The sequence below is a fragment of the Cydia splendana genome, chromosome 1 (genome assembly GCF_910591565.1).
Source record: "Cydia splendana chromosome 1, ilCydSple1.2, whole genome shotgun sequence".
Taxonomy (NCBI): domain Eukaryota; kingdom Metazoa; phylum Arthropoda; class Insecta; order Lepidoptera; family Tortricidae; genus Cydia; species Cydia splendana.
The window spans coordinates 24,532,706-24,560,132 of record NC_085960.1 but is presented as its reverse complement, the minus strand read 5'-3'; the positions used below and the strand labels follow the sequence as shown (position 1 = coordinate 24,560,132).

The window sequence follows — 27,427 nt, the reverse complement described above, 5'->3', positions numbered from 1 at the left end:
TGTTCTGAATGTCAAAGTTCCGCTTTCTATTGATCGAAACTAATTAACCTAATTGAATCAGCCGCCTTTGTTTTAGTTGCGAAAATTTACTTTAAATGCACAATGGGCGGGCAATGGTGATAGACAAGCTCTTATTAATGAAATAGATTGAACAACAGAAGAGAAATAATACGAAATCTACCAAAATGATATATTGATACATTTCAGTAATTTTTAAACAAAGGACTATGCGTCAAAATTGCGACAAAACCAACAGAGTTGAGAGTAAGGTCATTAGTTAGGTATTTTTCTGTACTCCATTTCGTTCTATGGGCACCAAGCGGAATTCTATTGCAGAACGGAGAATTTGGTATATTAGTCAAAATGTCGTCACCCTTATTACCTAGGCAATATAGAGTCCACCGCCGGGCGAGCGCGGCAAATCATTCGGTGTGCTCGCCCGGCGGTGCGCGAACATCTACCCTGCAGCAATTAATTAGGGCGAGCGAAGCGAGCCCTATCACTAATCGACGAACTATGCATTCTTGTGGTACACTTTACGGAAAAACTACTGCACTGTTAGATTTGAAATTTAACATAGTAATTTAAATTCATGTCTAGATGTGTTATCAAACATAAAAATATCATTTTATAAACCTAAAAAAATAAAATAAAGTAATAACACTTTGTATTACTATAGCGCCATCTGTTGGCAAAATGATGAATTAACATTCGTGCTAATGTTAATTATTTCTTTCTCTAACAGATGGCGTTAGTAATAAATAAATAAATAAATATTGGACATTCTTATACAAATTGACTACTTAAGAAGGCTTGTGTTGTGGGTATTCAGACAATACGATACCTATGTGGTGTTTTCAAGTTCAATAATGTCGATGGCGCTTACGCCATTAACAACGATGAATACCAAAGTGGGTACAATTTTGGATTCAACCCACCTCGCTTCACTTGGTTTGATTCCCATTTTAGCAATTAAGTTTTTGTGAATACCTACTAGAACAATCAATCTTGCTGTATATTTACTCGTATGTTTTGTGACGCTGACGATGTGATGATCAGTCATGTTGTGTTAGCAAACTTAAATCGGGTATTTTCAGTTCGAGATACAGTTTTGGCGCCATTCATTTATTACGTAAGACGATTTTGGGGTGGAGGGGGGTCGAACACATCTTATTTATTCTTACAGGGGGGTTGGAGGGGGTTTTCATAGTTCTTAAGTAAGATCACAAAGATGCGATATTTTTTTTAATTTCTATGAAATTATGACGTTTAAAATAATACTTCCACACTCTATGCTATCAAACACGGTGCAGAGTTAGCTTAAACGAGCTCAAGTACCTTTGGACAGGTACAAATAAACATTCATAAAAATATTTTTTTGAAAATAAATTATATCGGTGGCTGGACAGGGTCAGCCTATTCTTATTATTTCTTACATAGGGTAGGGAGGGGGTCAAAAGCTGGCAAAAATTGTCTTACGTAATTAATGAATGGCGCCTTTAGTGTTACTATTGCTTGGAACTGCTAAAATTATAAATAAAGATAAGCATAATTAATACAAACTTCAGTGACTTAGGGCCGATACAGACGGACTACAACCCGACTGCAACTTGTATGGGAACTGCACGCCAATCGAAACGTCGGCGTGCAGTTCAGCAAAATGACCCAGTACCCTGGCAGTACCTAGTGGAACTCAGGTTTGGTGTAACAAAGGCACATTATGGTTTGGTCATCCGACTCATCTTGATGAGCACTTATTAGGAGAGTAGTACCCAAGATAGAGCCGATGCCGAACCCTGGCAGTACCTAGTGGAGCTCGGGTTTGATGCAACATACATAGACACACGCTGTTTTGGATATCCGACTCGTCATGATGATCACTGGGTAGATCAGTACTTTCAGTACCCAAGATAGCTGATGCTGAACCCTGACAGTGCCTAATAGAGCTCGGGTTTTATACAACATAGGCACACGCTGTTTTGGTCATGCAACTCGTCTTGATGAGAACTTAGGAAAGTAGTACCCAAGATAGAGCTGATGCTGAACCCTGGCTGTACCTAGTGGAACTCGATCAGGTTTGATGCAACATAGACACACGCTATTTTGGACATCCGACTCGTCATGATGAGCACTTAGGAGAACAGTACCCAAGATAGAACTCATGCTGAACCCTGGCAGTACCTAGTGGAACTCAGGTTTGTTGCAACATAGGCACACGCTGTTTTGGCCATCCGACTCGTCTTGATGATCACTTAGGAGATTAGTACCCAAGATAGAGCTGAAGCTAAACCCTGGCTGTACCTAGTGGAACTCAGGTTTGGTGCAACATAGGCACACGCTGTTTTGGTCATCTGAGACGTCTTAATGAGAACTTGGAAGAGCAGTACCCAAGATAGAGCTGATGCTGGACCCTGGCTGTACCTAGTGGAACTGTGTGTGTTAGTTTATGTGCGGAGCAGCGTGATTACCGCCAGTAGGTGTCCAGACGGGATAGTTTTTCGATCAATTGTGTGGAGTGGACGCAAAAATAAATTCAAGAACATTGGCTCGCTGACCCAATATTATGTAGGAAAGCCAGTTGGGTTCCTTACAAAAAGTACTGGGCGACCGTGTAGGATGTAATGCACTTATGAAATTGTATATTACGTGTGGATGATATTGGCAATTTGATTTTGTCGTCTGGACACGTTTTTGAAGGACAAAGTAAAAGCTGTAACAGACAGGCGTACCGGACAGCAACCGGTTCGGTACGTTAAGGTAGAAAACCTCCGCGAGCCCTTACAAAGCTCTGCTTTTTGCTAGTTTACTTACTTGGACTCTATTGCCTAGGTAATAAGGGTGACGACATTTTGGCTAAAATACCAATATCTCAGTTCTGCAATGGAATTCCGATTGGTGCCCATAGAAAAAAATGAAGTACATAGAAATACCTATCTTATGACCTTACTCTCATTTCTGTTGGCGTTGGGTCCAGGCTCCAAACAAAGTTGCCCATGATCCACCATTTGTCCAATAATTAAAATTAACAGTGAAACAATAACTAGTGCATGTAACATGTATTAAGTCAACATAAGCTGTGATGACATCATTGCGTACTTGGACCACACTAATGTTGATTTACATTCAGCCGTGGTCTGAGCCCGCAGGCTGGCTTGGCAGACAACCCGACTCCCATACTATCTTGACTCACGGAAGTTGAATTACCATATCAAACTATTTCTTGAACAAACACGCCGTAAAACCTTGTCGCACTCACTTCTTGAAGTGCACTACACAAAGATTATGCTCATTTAACACAACTTTAATTTAAACAATACACTCATATAAGATTTAATCTGGGCCGCTTATCTGTGAAAGTATGAATGAAGACATTTGTACAAACAATCATAACTGTGTTTTGTTCTCCAGTAGACAAGTTGAGTATTTGTAATAAGATAGGAGCTGATAAAAGATACAAATTAGACTATTTTGTAGACAATAATAATCGTTTCATGGTCTTTGTTACATTAATTTATTGTGAAATTGATTTCTGGCTCTGAATTTTTAACCGACTTTAAAATTTCGAAAGGATTTTCGCAGTGGATGCTCTCGAAAAGTGAAGTGGAACCGCTGACGATGACAAGAAATAAAATCGTTTAATAAACAATATTTAGTTTATTTATAAATTATGCATGTAATTGTTTTTCTTATTCTATAATTTAAAGTATTTACGATTTGGGTTTCGGCGAATATTTAAAAACCTACTTTATTAAATGTATATCTTCGTATGCTACAGTATTTATGTTTTCACTTTCAGTCGACGTCAAATATGTATACATGTATGTATGTTTATGCTTGTAATACACTGTATTCTATTATGTACGACAAAATGTACCTCCATCCATATACACTTCAAGATATTAGTGTCGTCACAGCAGGCTATAATGTGCGGTCCTTTTGTCTCCTAGCAATTGTTACAACAGCCTATTCATAAATTTTCCCTATAGATGATAAGCTCGGATACGGCCACCGGGAACGCAGGATGCAACCGTAATCTTGTTTGCCGACAACTGCGCAGTACATTGTGTACCCTAATTACTAGTCGTACGACTTACGTGTCAGCATTTGCTGGTAGTGATACTTGAATACTTATTGTAATATGACAGAAAGACTAATGTGTATGAAGGGAATTACTACCTACCTATACATATTTATTTTACTTCAGGCGTCTACAATACCTTATTCAAACTGTTACGATGGTATATAATATGCGGTCTAAAAACTTATGATTCGCATAGTTCTAAAATAACTTCACGTGACGATACTTTTTTAACATTTCGTTTAAAATTCCATCAAGTCAGTATAGTCGTTAAGCTTCAGTATGTAGGTAAGTAATATAATTGGATTAATCATCGTTCATCAACTAGTATTTGTTAGTTTTGTAAGTAATAGTGTGTCTAGTTAAGTTTGGAAACTTTAACATCCATAGATTATTAGTACAATTATATCTTATATACCTAACTATTATATTTACTATATTAGTACAAAAAGTTACACATAAGGAGGACTAATGCCTCAGTACAGTAGGCCAGCGTGCCATCATTTTCCCAGGACTGTCACTGTAATTTTTAGGGTTCCGTACCCAAAGGGTAAAAATAGGACTCTATTACTAAGACTTCGCTGTCCGTCTATCTGTATGTCCGTCTGTCCGTCTGTCTGTCTGTCACCAGGCTGTATCTCATGAAGCAGTTGAAATTTTCACAGATGATGTATTTCTGTTGCCGCTATAACAACAAATACTAAAAGCAGAATAAAATAAATATTTAAGTGGGGCTCGCACACAACAAATGTGATTTTTTTGCCGTTTATAGCGTAATGGTACGGAACCCTTAGTGCGCGAGTCCGACTCGCACTTGGCCGGTTTTTAAATATTTTTTATTATTTACACAAACATGGCCAAACAATCCAAACACTAAGGGCAACATAGAGAAAAGTAAAAATTGCAGACACATGAATTCATTTTTGGAGCGAAAAGATTCACCCACAGTAAATCAGAACAACAAAACGTTCGCTTCTCATTTTTCCAATTAAAATTCCTATATGTGCATTGTTGCTAACATAGCTATAGGCTTAATTGGAAATATGAGATACGAATGTTGCATTGTTATGAGTTAACACCGTTTCTATCCTGTCTTTGTTACTGTTACTATGACACTCACCGATTTCCTATTCAACTAGTGATGTTTGGCATCTGGTTGCTAGTGATTCCAAGATATATCGTATGCCAATCGCATTACCTTCTGTAGGTGCTTACATATTTACTAAGCAATCTAAGCATATTCTTTCTGACAATCATTAATTAAACATGTTCATGTGAATTATATTACCAGATCCTTTCTATAAGTACATTGTTAATTTGCACCTAAAAATATCGTGCAAGATTTTATACCCTACATCGATTTTAATTCATCGTGTTATGACAAAGAACGACAAAAATGTTGATTGCCATGCTTGTAAAATCTAAATAAATATAGGCTACATTCGATTTCTCACCCGAAATCTCTAGAAAGGCATCCCTTGCGCGTAAAATTAAAATAAAATTAACAACCAGTCCATTACTTCCCCTAAAACAAAATGAGATATGTCTATTGTAAAAAACGAAGCCCGGGGCCGTCCGTTTATTTAATTAGTCACATTCTTATGATTGGGGGCCAGTCCGAATGTCCGAATATTTCGAGTTCTTTGCCAAAAAGGTACTAAATTAAAAGAGAGGAAAATCAATTATCTTGGTATAATCGGCAAACGTGGCAACATTGTACTAGACTGTCCGAATCTAGTACTACTGTAAATAAAATTCTTGAAGACATTGACTAAAGTAAAAGAATAGGTGATTTTCTGTTATTTCAGATTCATATAATATAACTTTAGTAACATACATAAGTAATGTAGTACATATACCATTGTTATTAATTATTGAAAACTTGTTTTTGAAGGGGGTTTATTACGAGTCATTTTGCAACAATTTCTGTAATAATTAAGTTGCTCAAACGAAAATAGGGAGACCCCCGTAAGGTTGGTTTGGATAAATGAAATAGATTTAGAATACCGCGGTGTGTAAACTGACAATGTTTGAAAAATTTTTTTTGGGTTTAGCAATTTTGAGCAGAAATATAAAAAATCGTAAAAATTATTTGAATTATGTAATCTTAATTATCAGCAAACAAAGCCAAATAGAAAGGTTAAATGCAAAACAGTAAAGTATAAGTAGGTAGTTCCGTTTTGTAATAGGTGACCATTTCTTTAAAAAATGCGAATGTTCAAATGTGATATTTTCTATCAATTTTATGTTCTTCTTTGATCCCAATAGAACAGTCAGCAGCAGAAGTGGCTAAGCGGGCCAGGTGTTCATAATGATCTTAACGCGGGTTTATTATTAAGAGAATAAGATAGTGTCAAGGTAATTTTGAACACCTCGCCCGCTTAGCCACTTCTGCTGCTGACTGAACAAAAAATGTCCCAGTATTTCTCTGTGTGGTACCTGTTATATCCAAACGGTAACACACGTTTTCCATATAGACACTTTGAATGACGGTTGCTTGAAGGGAATACTAAATGTATGAAAATTTGAGACCATTTTTTAATGGGATGGAAATGATGGAATGAGCTATGATTCTGAGCAGAAATAGCATAAAAGTTTCAGAAAAACACCAAGATAAAAAATCTTATTTTTGAAGAAACATTTATTTAGTAGATAGGTTTGCTGTTTGTTTGTATTATCTGAGTTTTGTTATTGACTATGTTTATAAATATAGTACTTACTTATATAAACACAACTTTGGGAACAAATCAAATTATTTTTATCAAAGATTTTTTTCGACACTTTTTTTTTATGTGTCTTCTATTTCAGTTTATAATTTATAGTATATAAAGTCAAAATAGGCCTCTCGCGCATGAGAGGAGGCCTAAGCCCAGCAGTGGGACGTTTATAGGCTGAAATGATAATGATGATGATGAAAATCAAAATAAAGTGTTATCCCTCTCTAAAACATATTATTCAGAAATATATTTTGACCGCAATATCCGATGCAAAAAGCGTAATTTTAAACGTGTCTAATCGATTCGTAGCTCTAGCTTCCGCCCAATGTTGAAAACATGCGCAAATAGAAAAAAGTAAAAAGTGCAAAATCATATCGCTGTTACAACACAAATGGTTATTTTTTATCCGTTTTTTCCATGTCTCGAGGGTACACTAAACGTTTGCAATCATCTCTATTATTCGGCACCCATCTGACGTAAGCACATTCGCCACTCAACAGTTAGTTATTAAATAATAATACATATAATAACGCATTCATATCTAGCATCTGAATTGATGGCAATTTTAATGTAGGGGTTCTTTACGTATACTTATACAAGGTCAGTTTGGAATGGTATATCTAATCAGCATATTTATAATGTTTTGTAATTGTAACCCCTAGTTAATTCATAATAATTACGATGGGAGGTAGTAAATTAAATATTTCATTAGTATCCACTAAAAAAAACCGAATCAATCTAACCAGATTATGCTGACTAGATTAAATATAGGTTAAAAATCCAATGAAAATACGAAACCGTGTTACAATATTAATAATCTAATAAGTCAACGAAACCATCAGCCATCAAGAACGATTTATTACTTATTCCTTTCTTAACAACGCATTACGTCAGTTTCTATTTACCTCAAAACGTTTCATTTGCATAATAGCTTTTTTTCCTCCATTACTATTTACGTTAATTTTCTGATTCGTGGGGCCGGGTCGCACGCACAGAAAACATAAAGACAATCTGCGTATGGTAGCCATTTATGTAAATAATCCACGATATAGCATTATGGATACGGCGTATAATAGGTACAGGCGTGGCTTACGCATTTACATTTTTGTTCCAACCATTTTTGCTGTAACATTCATTTACATTAATTTCATTCCCACTGCAACGCAACAGTGTTATATTACAACAAAATAACTAAAAACATAATTAAAATTCGCATCAAAAACGAAATGGAAACAAAGTTAATAACAATTTACGTTCGTTTAATCAACAGAACATCAAGCAATAAGTCCTATTTAAGAGCAGGATAGAATTTCTTATTTGATTCGTCTTGAGTCATCAGAAACAAAGTGCGTCCGTCAGCGGCGGTGTTATTATCGCGTCTTAATAATTACAGGGCACATCAATCAAGGGCACATGCAGATAGAGTTTTGTGCGAGTCAGCGCAGCGCAGCCCACTGTGCAACCCTTTCTTTGATATCTATAATGATATTTTCGAATGGAATTATTAAATAGCGTTCCCTAAATGTGCAGCTAGGGATGTGTTGGTTCCATGTAGGGATCATACCATTTGTCGATATACTAAATTGATCAATGAAGCTTTTTTAGTCACATCTATCAATTTAGTGTTTATATGGTAATGTAAGATTTGTTGCTTTTCCTACTGTCGATAAATGTGATACAAAGTGTCTATGAGTTCCTGGCTTCAAATTAATTCCGCAACGATAGAATTATGCCATACCGTTTGTAAAGCTTATAGATAGAGCCAATTCTAACGATACCATACTCGGTTGGGTAGTGACATTTGATTACAGGTTTTCATTGGCCACTTCATTATCAGACCAGTTCAATACCACCATTGTATATTGGACTACGTTTCGACCCTACATTAAGTATGCGACAATTTAAGTTGTATGCTAGTTTTAAGGTGTGATTTTTAAGATCAAGTATAGATTATAAACATACGTCACCAGATAATAAATCGACATTCGTAAATACTTATAAACATTTTAGAGCTTTAATTTTAAGAGGTGAGTAACGACTAGGTTTCAGCAAAGAGAATTTTCAGTCTACCGAAATTATAAACTATTGAATTAAACATTATTTACAGTATTTCCACCCAAATACACGATAAACCCGTGGCTCTTCACACGATGACAGGCTCTTTTCGTGTAGAACGCTCAAATTGACCGCAATTAAAAGAACAATGACTAGTTTCAATTCCCCAAACTTAATTTCCTTCGATGCAAACGTGTAGCTAACTGGAAATTATAACGCTTTAAATACATTAATTTACTCAACTGCTGTTTTTTGACTGGTCGTTTTGATGCGTTACTTGGTCGAAAATATTAGTATGTTACGTATACCTACTTACGCTTATCCACTCACATGCTTGATATTTTTCAGTGACCTCTATTATTATAATAAAATAAGGGTGACAGCTGGTAGCTACAGTTACCAAAAGAAGTGAGTGGTTATATAGTATAACATAACGAAGTCTTGATTAACATCGTATAAAACTTGAACTAACCCCTGATAATTAAAAATCAATTTTTTTGTATGTAACTGCAAAATTCGAGAAGCTGTTTTTACTAAATTGCCTATGGATTTCGTAGACCGAATTGCAACATTACAATTTTATTGCACATGTCATTAGCAGAACAAACTTTTGAGTTTTAACCAAAGCCTGATGTATATATATAACCTCTGAAGCCTGTTGATAATTTATTAAATTGTTAGTTAGTTCCTAACATAAATATATTTATATTCCAAGGCTTAAGGCCCGATTCGAACTGTAGGATACGTCAAATACTACGGCTAGATACGATATGGATTAGATATGTCAGTGTCAAATGTGACGTTTCCTCAAACATAAACGTCACTTTTGACACTAGTATATCTAATCCATACCGTATCTAGCCGTAATATTTGACGTACCTATCCTAAAGTTCGAATCGGGCAGTTAGCCAAAAACCATCCTTTCTCATTATTTTTATCGAAGTGAAAAAAGCGAGTCGGACTCGCCCATGAAGGGTTCCGTAGCAGCAAGTAACATAATAAAATTGCGGTTTACGATTTATGACGTATTACAAAAAAACTACTTACTAGATCTCGTTCAAACCAATTTTCGGTGGAAGTTTGCATGGTAATGTACATCATATATTTTGTTTTTGTTTTATTATTCACTTATTTTAGAAGTTACGGGGGGGAGGGGGGGGGACACATTTTACCACTTTGGAAGTGTCTCTCGCGCAAACTATTCGGTTTAAAAAAATGATATTAGAAACCTCAATATCATTTTTGAAGACCTATCCATAGATAACCCAACCCACACGTATGGGTTTGATGAAAAAAAAATATTTGAGTTTTAGTTCTAAGTATGGGGAACCCCGAAAATTTATTGTTTTTTTTCTATTTTTGTGTGAAAATATTAATGCGGTTCACAGAATACATCTACTTACCAAGTTTCAACAATATAGTTCTTATAGTTTCGAAAAAAAGTGGCTGTGACATACGGACGGACAGACAGACAGACAGACAGACATGACGAATCCATAAGGGTTCCGTTTTTTGCCATTTGGCTACGGAACCCTAAAAACACTTTATAGTGTTACAAAGCGCCGATAAGCTGTCCGATAGACCACAATAAAAGTAATAATTAGTCTCTCGGCCTTGCCACGAGTCGTGGACCATTGGCACGCGTCAATACTGACTGACATCTTCACCCATCATCACATTACACCCACACAAACATGCTGACACTACTGCTGCAAACTAAATCTTAGTGAAATTCAACTTTAACACCTTCACTTTAAGCTCCACCCGTTAAGCTGGCCAGTTCAATGCGACTGCATTGATAGTTGTAACTAATGTTGCTCTGTCTCTAAAAGCAATCTAATTAAGTTTTTTTAAAGAGTATTGAAATTTATTATTGATTGGCAGATGGCGCCAGCAGCTATACAAGATGAATTGTTCATATTGTAAGTCTTGAACTTAACGGTCAAATATAATGTGCGTGGAAACGTCTTGTGAGGGCGATTAAATTGAAAAAGTTAGGATTATGACATTCTTGATGTCTGAAGAAGCGGAAATGTAGATGCATTTTCACAGGTTCGAGGGAAAGTAAATAGGAGACTCGTTGCGGTGTCACGTACGACTTTTGTATGCGGCGACACGTTTCAACCACGACCTAATTTGCACTTAGAGAACATCTCACACTAGCTCGTATTTCTGAGAGAGCCATGGGAATGAACATTTTCCCTTTTTAGGTTCCAATTGAATTAGTATTCAGTGGCAGAATGCTAATCGTAAAAACGTTCTCTGTGGCACGACTCGCGCTGAGTGGCGTGGAATCAGAAGGGATCCATCAACATCAGCGCAATTCCGATCACGAAATCCGCCATCAATCATAAACATCAGAAAGGATTAAAATCTACGTTGCACCTTCCAAAGCTCGAGTACCCTTGTTTTTCTCTAACCCGTAAATACTGAGGGGCGTAAGTACGGCTGGGGGGCGGTAAATATTATCAAGGGGGCGAGGGGGAATGCCCCCGCCTCGGAGGGGGGCACTATCCCTTATCGCGAGCGTTACCCTCGCCGCCGGCGGCCGCTAGACCGCCAAAATGTGGGACAAATCGATTCCTCTGCCCCATTTTTGTGCATCTGGACCGCTATCGATTTTTATGCACACGGTGGCAATCGATATCATCACAGAAGAAGAAATGTAGAGTTAATTTTCCCTTAAACAAAGTTAGTTTTGCTTGTGGATTAGGGTCATGGCCGTGCAGTCAGCATTTGCCTTAAAATATCTTTGCTAACAAAGTCACTTTATGGCGAAGATAATTAGATACTCGAAAAATGGAAGAAATTAAATATTTTTATAGGAGCTATAAATATCTTTTAATCAAAGTTACAAAGCTTTAGCGATTCGTCGTGAGAGTAGTGGGGCCATTTTATTTAAAGTTGTCCCCTACACTTTTTTTTTCAAAATTGGGATTTTTTATGTTATTTCTACTCAGAATCATGAGCTCTTTTGATCCTAATAGGAGAAAAAAGTGTCCCAAGATTTCCATACATTTTTCTATCTTTCCATTCCGAAACCGCCATACAAAGTCTATGAAAAAAAGGTAACGGAATGGGGAAAAAACCTTGGAACACTTTTTTTCTCCTATTAGGATAGAAAGAGCTCGTGATTCTGAGTAGAAATAACATAAAAAATCCCAATTTTGAAAACAAAGTGTAGGGGACACTTTAAATAAAATGGCCCAGTGACGTCATACAGGGCAACATGTAATTTACAAAGGCACATTTAAATATTATAAATGACTAAAGAAATCTATCAGTATCTGTTAAAAAAAAATAGTACAAAAACGATTGAAGTTATTAAACTTAATCGAATAAAGTAACTTTGTAATAAAATATACAAATCCTTCAGACGTGAAATATGTAGGTAATTGTATTTTAAATTAAATTGATTGAACTAGCCTCTGCCCGCGACTTCGTCTACGTAGAACTCGTAAAACTTGAATTATTTTACTTACAAAAATAAGTAACTTATTATCTAAAAAGTTTCGAACACTACATTGTTAAACATTGGCATATTGATTGCAATAAAACAACTCCACGGCCATAAACTGCAATTTACTACTATCTGTTAAGCTGCAACTTGCCTTCAGCCCATTCGGCGCTACAGCTGGTAGGTTTTATCGATTCTCTTTCAAATGTTGCTAATGTTTTATTAAGTTTTATTATAAACCGTATATCAGAGTTTACGAGGACTCTGTCTGGGGTTAAGTAGTCCTTATCTCATTCGTTGCTTTGTAACTCTCCGATTGTATAGTAGGCATTATTTATGTTAATTTATTTATACAAGCTTAGATTTGCGTTAGTTTAATAAAAGTAAGCTAATAAAATGTTCTTGAGGTTTATTTGTGTGCATTATAAATTAAAGGGAACAGGTGCCTTATGAAAAGCAGGTCTTGATGGAGGCGCCCATTTATAAAATCACAAAGAATTACAAATAGTTATAATAATTTCCAATTGTAATCAATGTGTGAATACTGAAAGTATACCATGTCTCAGATACCAAGGCATAAATTAATATCTATCTCATTTACAGAGTGTTCCATTAATAGAAGTGAGAATAATAGTAGATTGTTAACCAAGGGATGAAAGGCACTCATTCCTGTCGAGGTAATTAGGCGCTCGAGCGCAGTGAGAGCGCCAATAGTCCGAGGCTGAAATGATGCCTTTCATCCGAGTTAAACACTCTACTTTTCATTTCGAATACGAGGAAAGTAAAATGTGTTTTTTTTCAAAGATGACTAAGTATACATTTCTACAGTATTTTTTGAGGGTACTTTCAATTAACAATTTAGGCAAAAGTATCGTTATTTATGGAATGGGGAGTCAAATATCAGAATGGAAATTGTATAACAAATCTATTTAAACCCAAATTTCAATTGCTTATCGTAAATTTTTTTATAAAATCGTACTTGGAACCTAAAATGCTCTAGTGCAGAAACGTATCATTTTCTGCGCACCTTTTAGAACAACATAGACCGTCTTTCAGAGCATGAGAAATGAAAAAGTTATTTTAGTTATAGAGGTGCAATTTTCTTCAATACCATATTTTTTGTATTTTTTAACAATAACAAAAAAACAACCCTGTCTTTCAGCACATTGAAACAGAATTTTATATTTATTCTAAACATATTCTGAAATTTCTGAATGGTTCTTTAACTGTTCTTGAGTGTATAATACTTGCTTTTGATCACAGGTAAATACTTATTTTATGTAATACTAGAAGTCATCGAAGATCACTACATTTGCATAATTTAACTACATATTAAGTTATTATACATATTTATATTTACTCGTATTGCAAAAATATAAAGAATATAACAAGACCTACTATCTAGGGTTTGTTGATTTTAACAAAGCATTCGACACACTAGAACACGAGTTTATATGGAATGCACTAAAAACACAGGGCGTACAAACGAAATACTTACGAGTACTCCAAAATGTATACACCACGAGTACAGCACAAGTCAAGTTAGAAACCATAGGCGAAGAATTTCCTATCAAGAGAGGCGTACGTCAAGGAGATCCCATCTCACCTAAATTATTTTCAGCCGTCTTAGAAATGATATTTAGGAACCTGGATTGGAGGAATAAAGGATTAAATATCAATGGCGAAAATCTGAGCCACTTACGTTTCGCAGACGACTTAATCATTTTCTCGGAGAGCCCAAAAGCATTGGAATTAATGCTACAACAACTAGCTGACGAAAGTGACAAGGCAGGTCTAACAATTAATCTAACTAAAACAAAAATTATGTCAAACTCTACACAACAAGATACCATAATAGTGAATAAAGAGCAAATAGAATACGTACATGAATATGTTTACTTAGGACAATTATTATCCACCGAAGACTGCATGAAAAAAGAAATAGAAAGACGAATAACTAACACCTGGAAACGATATTGGTCACTTAGCGAAGTTATGAAGAACAAAGAAATGCCGATGAAAGAAAAAAGAAAGGTATATAATATGTGTATTTTGCCATGCTTACTATACGGGTGTCAAACTTGGGCATTGACAGAACAACTGGCAAACAAAATAAAAGTCTGTCAGAACGGAATTGAGAGAAGTACAATAGGTGTTAAAAGAAAAGACCGTGACAAATTAAAAAACATTAAAAGTAAAACTAAATTCAAAAATGCATACATAACATACAAACAACTAAAGTGGAGATGGACAGGACATATGACAAGAGAGAAGAAAGAAAAATGGACAAGACTAATAACAGACTGCAAAAGGAATAGAGGAAGACAAACTAAGAGATGGGAAGATGATATCAGGAAAATAGCGGGTTCAACATGGACTCGAACAGCAAGGGATAGAATGGAATGGCGATCTTTAGAGGAGGCCTTTGTCGGAAGACAAGTTGAGGAGTAACTACCGTTTGCCGAATAAAAAAAATTAATAAATATTAATAATAGATAAACATGAACAAAATAGTATAACAGTTTATATAGTATACTAGACGGGCCCGCAGCTCCGCTCGCGTAAATGAAATAAAGAGTTCGTCTTATGTTTAGTTAAATACCGACATTATTATGTATTCAACCCTGCCATGGTTTAAAACTGTGATAGGGATTTCTTATTTGTAGCCGTTATTTGGATAACTCAATTCGCAAATTTGTCAAAAAATGATATGATTTGATAAAAGGCAAGATTGTATTTTTTCATCTACACGTATTTATTTAAAACTTGTTTCAAGATAAAATTATTATTTGTTCTTATAAGCCTAGTTGCAAAAACGTTCATTAGATTAATTTTCGCCTTAAGACGAATATGGACGACCACCGCCCTTAAATCGCCTTTTCATACAAACATAGGTAGTCTAGTCCTCTCGGTCTTGCGATAGCTCTCGCCAGTCGCCATGGCCGAGGTTGAGCAGGTCTTGAGCAACTACGTCGTTTCAGCGGTACCTAGGACGTCCACTCGGGCGTCTCCCATTTTGTTGTCCCAAGTACCTGCGCTCTCTTCACGGCACGATCCTCTCCCATTCTCTCTAAGTGTCCGAGCCACCACTGAATTTAGCCGCTTTTGTCTCTCAATATTTCGCCACTCGTGTGTCCGATATTTTTATGGTCTAGTTCTATTCCCATATGTAGATAATTGATTTGAACAGGTTTTTCTTATCATACGTGCGTCGTATTCGAGAAACGTGTCAAAAACTTTTTTAGAAATTTGTAAGGCGCCATCTCGCATCTTCCCTCGTTTTTTACCCCGTTCTGGTTTTTCAATTTTATATATATGATTAGTTAGTAAATTTTGTTAGTAATAATGAGTTCTTAGGCATACTTACAAAACTTTTGTTATTTAAACTAAGATCAACAATAAAGGCTTTTTATTTTATTTATTTATTTTATTATTATTTATATTTACTCGTAGGGACATAAAATAAACGTAGGTAAACCTTACTTACATGGTAAAATAGATATTCAGACGATTGTTAAGTCATAGTAACCAGATGTAAATGTACACAATAATCGGTAAAAAAGATCTGATTGTACGCACAAAACGTTGTAAACGTTGTAACGAGGCCCAGTTTACTCTAAGCGCTGATTATTTAGTTTAATTGATTATTACCATGGGAAGACGACGCTCAGCTCGCTCGGCTTTTTGCCGTATCACTATAACGGGCTAATTGTTCAATCTTGCGGAATCTCTCCACAATAATAACTTCATTTTGTCACGCCGCTGAAGATAGTTTTTCCCGAGCGAGATACGTGGCGGATAAATGGTGACTTGACGTTGATAATGCAAAGAATTTCGATAGAAATCATGCGTTTCAAGTATTTATGTTAGCAAAAAATAACAAAGTGCAAACACATTTTAACATTTTATTTGACCAATGATACCATAGATCAAATGGTGCTTGAAAAGTAATATAATTACTCGGCATTTTGTATCAAGTGATGCGCATCTCAATCTCTCAATGTCAACTTTAGACATAGCAAAAACAGTCACTCACGTTAATACAAAATATGTGAAATAGTCCCAAAACATAGCCAATTTGAACCTGTGCGTAGAGCACCTATAAAATCCATACGAGTGCGAAGCTGGCAGCATCTTCAGTATTCGCAGCTGACGCCAACCCCTCTAGACCTATGATTATTCCACAGTAGGTATAGGTATATATTTGTAGTCAATTTTGTTCTGGGCCCAATTTCATTATTCCACTAACAAGGTAAACATCTTTAAACGTCTATTTAATTCGCGTTACAGTGATTAACACTAATAACTTATCAAATAAGTCACTGAGTCAACTCCGGCGCATATGAGAAGATTTTCACTGGCAATTAGTAAGCGTGTCTTCACACAATGGGGAGCGGAGCGCGTCGCGCAAAAAGGTCGTTTTCCTGCATTTCCGCCTCCCATTGTCTTGATCTAATCTGCATTGGATTAATGACGATGCACGCCTTCAAACGTACCGATAGAAAAAATATTCATAAGTGAACTTGCGCCGGCGCCGGTCTATGGTGAGGTACATCTGCATTAACTGGACTTCAATTACATACAGATTTTTTTCAGTGACTCAATTTTGTCATGTAAATTTATTTCCAATAAGGATTTTTATGATTATTGTGTTTTTATGAAACGTGCTATATTCAGAATTAGTGAACATTATTTATCTAAATGTATTATTGTAGCTAAAGGTGCCAGTCCAAATAAATTAAGCACTTTGATTACCGGTAATATAATGTTTTGTATGTGTTATTGTTGTACATGCCTAATACTACATTTTAGCTTGCGATACTGTTTTTAATAATTTTAATATTAATAAAACTCACAGCAAGTGGTAGAGCCGATAAAAGGGCGTAGAATGCAACATAGTATTTTGAATATCGTAAATTAAAACAAGACGTTTATAACTTTGCATCATTCGATTTTTTGTGTCCTCAATGATCCTTCTATAATCTTGTAGCCTAAATTCCAAGTCAATTAAATATGACATGAAAATGTGGAACAGTTTTGTTGTTAACCGTACTTTCATTAGTAGAACAAGCGCAATCCATCATTTTCTCGCAGCGTTTATACAACTGTAACAGTTCATCTCATGATAAACTGCAATGACTCCCTCTTCTGACTATAATTAAACATGATTAGAGCTCAACACATGGTGAGCCGCAATTATAAGACGTTACAACGGCTACCGGCGCTACACGCCATGCGATAGTTTCCATCAACCATTCAATAACTAACACGGATGCGAATTTTAATTAAGCGAGCACGTTGTTTCATTATGTCGCCCATTTTTTCTGCATTGTTTTGTTGACCGTAACATTAGCACTCGGCGAGGTTCACCGGTGGATGGCTCGTCAGGAACGAAACGTCGCGACGCGTGCAAACGTCGCCCCCTCGAAGCCCAAAGTGTTCCAATTGTGGGAAGCAAACGTCCCAAATCCATTCAAATCTGCAGTCATGAATGAACGGAATGGGAAAGAGACGGAGGCATTTTCGCGAGGGGCACGAGTGAGATGCAATTTGAATGGTACGCGAAACGGGAATAGAGTGCGAGATAATTCCGTCTAGCCGGAGGGATTCCCCAGTGTCATTGGTGTGCGTTTTCCGAATGTTACGGGAGTCGGGAATGTCGGCACTCGTCTTCCGTTCGTTTCCATTCGTATTGTCGTTCGTTCTTTCCGACGTACCCCTGCCACTTGTTGATCAATCGTAATAAATTGCCACCATGATTTTCCCATTGTGGAGCAGTTTGTCGCTTTACTGCGGAGGAAATTGAGTTTCCTTCAGTTGGTACAATTTATTTGTCACTTGAGTGAATAGCTTTTGGTAATATTGTTGTTGCTTTATTTGCTTAATAATTAAATTGTGATTGAGCATTATGCGTGTTGGAAATTTTACTGCAGGTTTATTTGAAATTAGACATGTCTAATTGTCTTTGTTAGTGAAAGACCGTTTCCATTTACATACATTTGTATATTAGAAGTAGCTGGCAATGAGGCAAGACTGACTATGATCTTATGATCCAAGAGCAATTATAGTTCAATAGTATCTAAGAAACAGTAGCATAGAGAAACGGAAAACAAAAAACAATCGGAATGTAGAAATGTGTTCGGAAGTATAGAAAGTAAGGTTGGATTCGATTGCTGTGCAGATTCAATTGATAATAAGCGCAGCGGAGCGTTGTGTGAACGGTGCTCACCGCAATAAAAATACTAATGATGACTTTTATAACTGAAAGCGAAACTTGCTAACCAAATCACTTAATTCGTCTTATTAAAAAAGCTCATGAATTTACAATGAACAACAAAAATGGAATAGCTACAAATTTTAACAACTATCTAATAATATCTCTAAATTTAATATACACTTGTTTTATATTTTTTATTTATTTTAATATCTTATATATAATTAGGGGTGAACTGAAAACCAGCGCTGTGACAGCTAGTCTGTTTTAACACAGCAAATGTTGAGTCCATCCCTATTGTCTGCTCCTATTGTTTGTTTTGCTTTTATCGGCTTTGTAATCTTGTATGTGTCTGTGTGGCAATAAATAATTCTTATTCTTACTCTTAATTTTTTGAAGTATAATTGCGCGAGAATTTACGTGCATGTGAAAATCCTACAGTGATTACTAATTACTCATTAATTACTAACTTTTTATTTATACGTAAGTACCTAGTTACAAATTAACGATCCAAATTCTAGCTATCCCCATGCATCAATTACCTGTCACTGTTGACTTTTAAAAAACTCCAATAAAAAATCAGGCAACTTGATTTAAAAACAAGCCGTTACATTAACATTGTCTTCCCATCATGCACACATAACCAGCTGCAGGCGCGGCGTGTGTGAGACACTGCATTGCGGCGTCTTGGTTTAATATTTCAATGAGAACCACCACTTGGAGTCATGCCAGTCGGAACCACCATTCACGATATTATTCCCGACAGATACCTACCGCCTAAGCTACGGATACATACTAGGCCTATTTGCAGTTCGTGGCGATCCTATTAGTGCGGTCAGAACTGTTAAAACCCGCAGAGCGACTTAAGCTGCCCGTGAAATTATCAATTTTGAAATGTACATGTTGATTCATCAATGCTGACGTAAATTAATAGCATAAATAAATGATACAATTAATTTAAATCATTATCCCAGTGACATTTTTTAATCTACATGCACTAATAATTTTAATCTCTGTGCTCGTACCAGCAGATGTACGTACTATTTTTATTACAGATGCATTTTGTTTTCTATTGGATTATTATTACAACACATAAAAATAACAGAACTGCGCGTCAGCAGGTAGAATTGTAAAGAGAAGTATAGATGGCGACAGTTTGATTTGTGGAAAACAAGTATTTATATCCGAGTATATTAATTTTAAGCTAGGTTCGTTTTGATAGAGCACCAATTAGTTACTCTATAGGTATAGGTACTTCCATCATGTATTTAGATGCTTTACCTACTTCAAAATGCGATTCATTAAAACCCTGAGAAAGGTGACTTGTAAATCTAGTAATTATTAAATTGAAATACTCTATATAATACTTACTACAAAAATTAAGAGAATTCTTTAAACTGTTTTTTAGGGTTCCGTACCCAAAGGGTAAAAACGGGACCCTATTACTAAGACTCCGCTGTCCGTCCGTCCGTCCGTCCGTCCGTCCGTCTGTCACCAGGCTGTATCTCATGAACCGTGATAGCTAGGCAGTTGAAATTTTCACAGATGATGTATTTCTGTTGCCGCTATAACAACAAATACTAAAAACAGAATAAAATAAAGATTTAAGTGGGGCTCCCATACTACAAACGTGATTTTTGACCGAAGTTAAGCAACGTCGGGCGGGGTCAGTACTTGGATGGGTGACCGTTTTTATAGATAATGGTACGGAACCCTTCGTGTGTGTGCGAGTCCGACTCGCACTTGGCCGGTTTTTTTTAAATACATATGATACCTACCCTAGCATAGCTATACATAAAATGATTTTCCACTATGTCCTGCGAGATATCCGTGTGACACTCCTTTTGAAGGCCTAAAGGCCTTTGCATTTAAAGGCATTTAAAAATTGTTTACATTTCTCCACAGCCCCATGCGACAGCGTGTGGCCCTACCTACCTGGGCTACACAAAAGTTCCAAAGTTCCTGCTAAGTTCCGGCACGGCTACCGGCTACAAAGGTAATGAGTTATTTCAGTGTCTTGTTTATTTACAAAATATCACTACGTTTGAAGACGGACCATCAAAATGAGTCGTTAAACTGAAAATTCCATAAAAAGTGTTGTCGGCGTGTTGATGACCTCCGTAATTGAAGAGCAGAGACAATGGACGGAACCCGACTGAATTCGATAGATCCAACTGGACGTTTCGGATTCTGTTCGGTGTCGATCGCCTATTGTTTCATTCTTTATTTGACAATAATGCAATCACCCTCTCCGTTGTTTTACAACACTATTATTAAGTTGCATAGTACATAATGAAACTTAATTATTGTAAACTGAGAATTGTATAAAGTTACATTATAGAAATCATATTGTAAGTTATTGTGATATTTTATGCTTTCTTACCAATTACGAATGTAATTAATATATTTTCTACTATTGCCATTAAAAATTAATTAACAAATTATTTATTCCTGAAATCCTGACCAAATAAATATGTATGTATATCAGAGTAGTGATCAATAGGCTGGCTAAATCGGTAAATTATAACATTCAGTAAATTGATGAAAATTGTTTAACTCTCTAGCTCTATTTTATTAAGGTGTTTGAATTTGCATACAATTGGACATGTAACTCAAATATTCCAATTATGACACGTTAACATTTATTTTACAAACACTTAAGGCCTGCCAATGAATTAGTTTAGGTACGTGTATTTGATCCAGTCGTTGCATTCATCATACCAAAGCAAACAATAAACGAATCTGACATCAAATGCATCACTCAATTCAGAAAAGCAAATCTTCAAAGAGTTAAAGAACACGACGCCCTAACGTTCCGTTCTCCACGGTAACGTAACCCGATCTTCGTTTATCTGCCGTCGAGCAATTATTGAAGCGTGAAAAGGAGCGACCTCCTATTATTTACACACGTTTTGTAATGCGGGTATTCCATTTTTGAAAAATATTGCGTTTCCTAGCGAGCAACGACATGCAGGGGTTGCATTCTATCGTATTATCTACTGCTGTACTGTACTGCTACCCTGTTCGCTTGTGCATACCCGGATTTTGCAAGGGACTAACTAAAAAGTTCTCTATCTATAATACATAGGTACCTTTAATTGCACGCAATTTTTTAAAGTACGTAGGTACTTGAATATGAAATGGCTTTTTTAATCCCATTTAGGTACTATGTTAAGAACTTACTGGCCATGTTCCATCTGTGCAGCGAATGTAACCCGTTTAATGTATATATATTAATATCAATATCATTGTATTGTTAAATAAATGAAATTGTGTTCAAATTGAGACTCAATAACGGGCTGTAATTATCTACCTCCTTCGGCGTGTAATTGTGTGTAAGTATACAAATATTTTCGAATTTAGTAAATCCTTACCCATATCAGGTACTCTTTTTCCCGCTTATTATTAAATAAATTATTCTAATAATACATATATCCATTGTCATATGTAGTAGGCAAAGACATATGTAACTTCGTATAAGATGAATAAAGTCTAAGAAAAAAACGTGCCTCGGAAATCAAGAAAAAGTCTTTCTCAGATAGATGCCGCACACACCTTTAGCCTATGCTCAGCTAGATGGCGTGACGACACCGCACATAGGGGTAAATTCACGATCTACGGGGCCAAAATTATTTTTGCGGGTTTTTGTATTTTTGAACGTTTTACGAAGTTGAAACAACTGTTTCATGATATTTTTTTTTAATTTATAGGGTATTTTTTTCAAAATTCTACTGATATGTAAAATTTCGACATCTGCACAAAAGAGGAAAAAATTAAAAATATAGTAAAATGTGTATAATAATTTATTACTGAAATAAAACCAGTTGCCATATTAAGCTACAGTCTCTGCTATGATGTTTTCTTCTTCGCTTCCGGAAGAGCACTCTGGGTTCGGATCGGCAGGCAATAGCAATTCTATCGTCTCTGGCGGGAAAGTACTGTGCTTTCGTTTTTTTTACTTTTCTCCTGCAGCTCAGTAAGGGGTCGGAACTCAAAAGTAAGCGATTTAAAATATCCGTGTTGCAGCTTTCTTTCGTAAACTTCCTTGCGAAATCAAGTCGATAAGATCGGAAATGCTTGTTACGCGCTTCTGCAGCTTCTTCAGTGAGCTGTCCAAAGGTAGTAACGCATTTTTTTATAATAACAGCACCATGGACTAGTATCTTATGCATCGTGGGCGTCATGGGATGCCATCCGTATAATTTGATATATAGTTCTCCTGTTTCCTTTGCGTAACTGTCGTATTTTTCAGAGTCAATTTTGTGGCAGCTTGATATCGTCTCTAAAATTACTTTTAATCTATATATCAGCTCGTAACTGATTCCAGTTATATCTGATGCTAATTTTGGATCATCAAAAAACCTTCTGCTGGTGTTTCCATCATTCGTGTTGCCGAAATTTGCCTTTGGCATATCTACAAACAACGGACTTTCAGCAACGGGAATCGCGAAAGAGCCTTCTAGCCAAGAATTATTGTTTTTTATGAATCTGTCTTTTTTATACTGAGCTTTACTCCATCTAGTCTTAAATTCTGACTTGAAATAAGCAAAATTGCTTTTAAATAATTCTATTTGCTCATTAGTGCAGCCTTCATGAGAAAAAGGTTGATCTCTTAAGGAACACAGTTTTTCTTCCAATGTAGGTAAATTTTTACTTTTGAAGAGATAAAATATGTGTTTTCTAGTCACGATCTTCATTTCTGACGTATTTGGTACATCTAAAACAAATAAACATGTCGATTAAACTCAATACAAAAAAAAGTTTATTTTTGAGTAAAATGGCGGATTATTTTTAAAGTATAAAAATTATGATTTGGCGGAAGCATGCGGAAAGTCTTTTTTTAAATTATAATAACCAAAACAATAGACTATAACATGTCGTTAACAATTCTGCTCGATCTCACCCTATTGTATTACTTATTAACGAGTGAAGTTTATTTTTTGCGAAAAATGACGCTCAAAAACAGTCTCTCTTTCAGAGCATTAACCTAGCCTCAAAAACAAATAAATAAAGCATATTTTTATTTTTGCTTATAAATTACTAACCTGCTGTTTCAGAATCCATGATTTTTTTCACTCTTGATCTCTTAAAAACAATAAACCACACCGTCAAAGTTTTGCTTTTCTAAGAGCGCCGAGAACAAGTAACATACACGAAGTGACACGATCAAATTCCGACTGACGTGAAACGAATTAGAAAGTGCATACGAGGGTGGGAGGGGTTGTTATCTAGCCTCTAAAGGGTCCTCTACCGCAGGTAGCTGTTATCGCAGAGGTATTTATTGTTTTGATAAATCGACTTTTGGCCGCGTAGATCGTGAATTTACCCCTTAGTGCACCGTTTCATATTTAACAATTTTAACACATAGATATCAGTGAATGAACATGGGTCAAAATGATATAAAAATAATAAAATCATGTATCCATATATATCCTAAGCCTGACCTGTAACTTGGTGTTATAAATAAATTATTTGTATTTGTATTTTGTATATTTTTTTGATAATTTTATACGTTTTCATTTTGAGTTTTAGTCGTGTGTCGATAGATGGCAGTAAATATACTGTGACTACAAAATTTACTATGGCAGGACCCCTCTATTGGTAGTAGGTATGAATTGAAATAAATTAAAATAATACTTGCTTCGCCTTACCCCATTAAACCTTTCCTTGTTTAAAAGTTTGAATTAGTTGCAAATTCTATTACAATTTGTTTCTTGTACATAGGTATTATAAAGGGTTAAAGATAAAGATAATAATTACAAGTACCTATGGTAAGATAGGTAGGTATAAGTACGTACCTACCTAAAGTGCTAACATAACGACAGAGACGATCAGATATGTATGTACAGTCAGGTGTAAAAATATGGGTGTAAACAACTTACTTACTCAAAAATATGTCCCATAATTCCTAATTCGCTCACATAAGAGCTATGGGACATATTTTTGAGATGATTTGTGCACTCATATTCTTACACTTGACTGTACCTACAGTTACAATTCCTAAAACGCCCGATATAATATATTACCACAGAATAAATAATAGTACTAGGTACAGAAGACTCACTCTCTAACAAAACGCGTCTGTTACGATCAGGACAGATATGGCCGCTAGGTGGCGACAGCGCCACGGGCGGCTTATGGCTAGCCACCAAAATTGGTGTGGAACGGATGTACTTGTAGCTACCTGTAGCAAAGCGACGAAATCGCGGAGTGAGCCACGCCTGATATTACTAACAAAAATAATGGTCAAGGTGTCTTAATCCGTACAATTTATATAGGTAATAAGACATGTTGGTTCTAAATTTGGTAATAACAGCAAAAAGTTGGAATTAATCCATCATACATCACAGTTACAACTAACTATAAATGCAAATGCTAATAAAGAAATATTATTTTATGTAGATTAAAATAAAACTCAAGCTTGAATGCCTCCGAAATCATACGAATCCATTTAGACATGTTTCCACTGAGCGATTTCTCTAATTCAAGATTGTTTCTACCTGATCCGACATAGGACGTTTTTTACTATAGATATTTGCAAAATGCTTTTTTAACGTAAAAAATAATTCAATGATTGAGATTAATATTATTAAGATTCGTCAGAGACAGAAGATTTCCTATTGGCTTACATATTTTTGATATCGTTTAATTGCAACGTTGCCGTTAGCCAATAGGTACCTACCTACCTAAATAGGTACTAGCCTATTTGTAGTATTCCGATGATTATATTATCTCATTTAGGGCCACATAATTTAATTACTATCTAACTTTTATCTTCATACGAAGACTAAAAAAATTAAACAAGAGACTTATTTATCTATATTTAATCCTCTCATAATAAGTAGTTAGGTATAAGAAGACCTAAGCGATCAATCCTCTTTTCTCACGTTATTTATTTCATTGCATTATATGAGGCAATCGTCAAGGAATCCTACTGAAGCATTTGTTTATTTTGTTCAGCATACAAGCCTCGCGAAAACACGAAAACTAGGTGCGTATGAGATCACGGGCCGAAACAGCCTTTCAATGATAAACCCGTACTGAACGCTGAGTCACATCACGGCCGTCACAGCAGCCGACGTTTCCGCCCAATAAACAAACGTTATACTTATATTACAAACATTAACCGTCAATACAAGCAAAAATTAAACTTTACTACTCCCAAGGTGACGCTTCCACGGGACATTACATTTTAAAAAAACGTAACGCGTCCAAATATTAAAATGAAAACATCCTATTTAGGCCTACCCGCCGCTCCGACAAACAAGACTTTTTTTAATCTAACTTTACCGTTTGTAAAAATTACTATTTAAATATTTAAACTTCACCCGCTAATTAACAGGGATTTAACCCTTCCGTCGCCGAAACTCACTTTAATATTTAACCCAGTGGAAATATTTGACGCGTATTAAAACATGAAAAATTAATGCTGAGCACAACCCTCCCGCTTCGAAGGAATGTAAAAATCCTTGATACCCAGTAAGAGTGTGGTCTTAACGCAGTACCTAAATCATAAACATAAAATTTCTTGTCAGTAATTCGTTTGTTCTTAAATATAAATAAAATGTATCTCTATAAAAATTAAATAAAACTGATTTAAAGAATAATAAAGGAGCGACGCTAATACATCTCTATCGTTAACATATGTAGGTATGTATATGTAGAATACTACTTAATTAAAACATATTTAGTAGCAATAAAACATAATTTCATAATTACGAGTAGGTAGGTAATTTTTATTATTTTTGATTTATTATTTATTTAGCTGTTCCTACCTACCTAGCTGCTTTTTCATGTAGTCAATGAACATATAAAAAATAAACAATAGGTAATTCATCTAACGTCAAGAATTAAGGGTTCCGTATAAAAATCACAACAACGGGTAGGTAGAAAAAAGCGTACAAAGTTTTCTTAAACTCAAAACAGGCGAATGAACAGATAAAAGTAAAAAAAAATATTCACATCACTTTACCGTCGCTCGACTCGGGCCGCAGAGGTGCAACAAATGAAACATTCACATTCACACGTAGTGGTTGTTGGGACGCGGTAGAAACGTACCTTGCCGTGGTGCAGTCTCGGTACAGCACGTCGAAGTCCTTGCAGGAGAGCAGCTTGCAACGGTTCACGCCCGGCTGGATGGCGCCCAGCCCGCGCAGAATGCGCACCTGCTCCACGTTGCACACCAGCGGCACTATGTCCAGTCTCTTCAACTTCGTATACACTGTATGCAGCCCGCCTACTAGGTGTTTAAGGAACAGTTCGAACGCCTGCGGCAGGCACAACATAGTGTCCCCTTGGATTATAAACGCGGCAACTTTCTGTCCTCGATAATCAACTAATTTACACTCGTTTGCCGAAGGGTCTGATGTCGAGATAGGAGGAGGGCTGCCGTAGCGCGGCGGCCCGTGGTGGTGCGCGGCCGCCATCAGCTCGAGCGGTGAGTGGTGCATCATCTGCAGCGAACCGAGCAGCCCTAGCCCTGGCGGCGGCAGCGGCATCCTCGGCGCCAGCAGCTGCGGCGGACTCATGGCCCGCGCCGGCGACGCCGCCTTCACTCTCGGCGAACCCCCTGAGGACCCGCTAACTTCGCTGGCGGTCGACGCTGAGTCCACGGCGGACTCCATGCTCGCAATATCAAACTACGCGCGCATCACACACACGCCCGTCGCGCGCGCCGTTTCGCGCAACAATAAATAAAAAGCCGGAGCGAAACGAGGGCGCGGCCGCGTGCGCGCGCCCGCCCCGGCGGCCCGGTCTGATTGGCCGGTCGCCTTCGGAGCCCTAATTCGATTGGGCGACGACGTCGCCGCGGAGTCTCCGCCCTTTTTTCGTGTGCGTTCAGAGCGCGCGAAGAAACGTTTCTGTTTCTTTTGGGTGTTGTGCGGTGCGGCCGCGCGCCGCGGGCC

At 36.6% G+C, this 27,427-nt stretch overlaps 1 protein-coding gene across 8 annotated transcripts in view; it reads right to left on the bottom strand.

Moving 5' to 3' along the window:
- LOC134797108 (dachshund homolog 2) overlaps nt 1-27,204 on the bottom strand; it is a 174,328-nt gene extending 147,124 nt beyond the window's left edge. For 3 of the 8 annotated variants that reach the window (XM_063769342.1, XM_063769350.1, XM_063769358.1), the window contains exon 1: nt 26,580-27,204. In XM_063769342.1, the coding sequence (XP_063625412.1) occupies nt 26,580-27,145 (566 nt within the window). In that variant the 5' untranslated portion in view covers nt 27,146-27,204. The remainder of the gene's footprint in view (nt 1-26,579) is intronic. The other 5 variants (XM_063769364.1, XM_063769371.1, XM_063769380.1 and 2 more) reach the window with 2 other exon arrangements.
- Nucleotides 27,205-27,427: the final 223 nt, after the last annotated feature.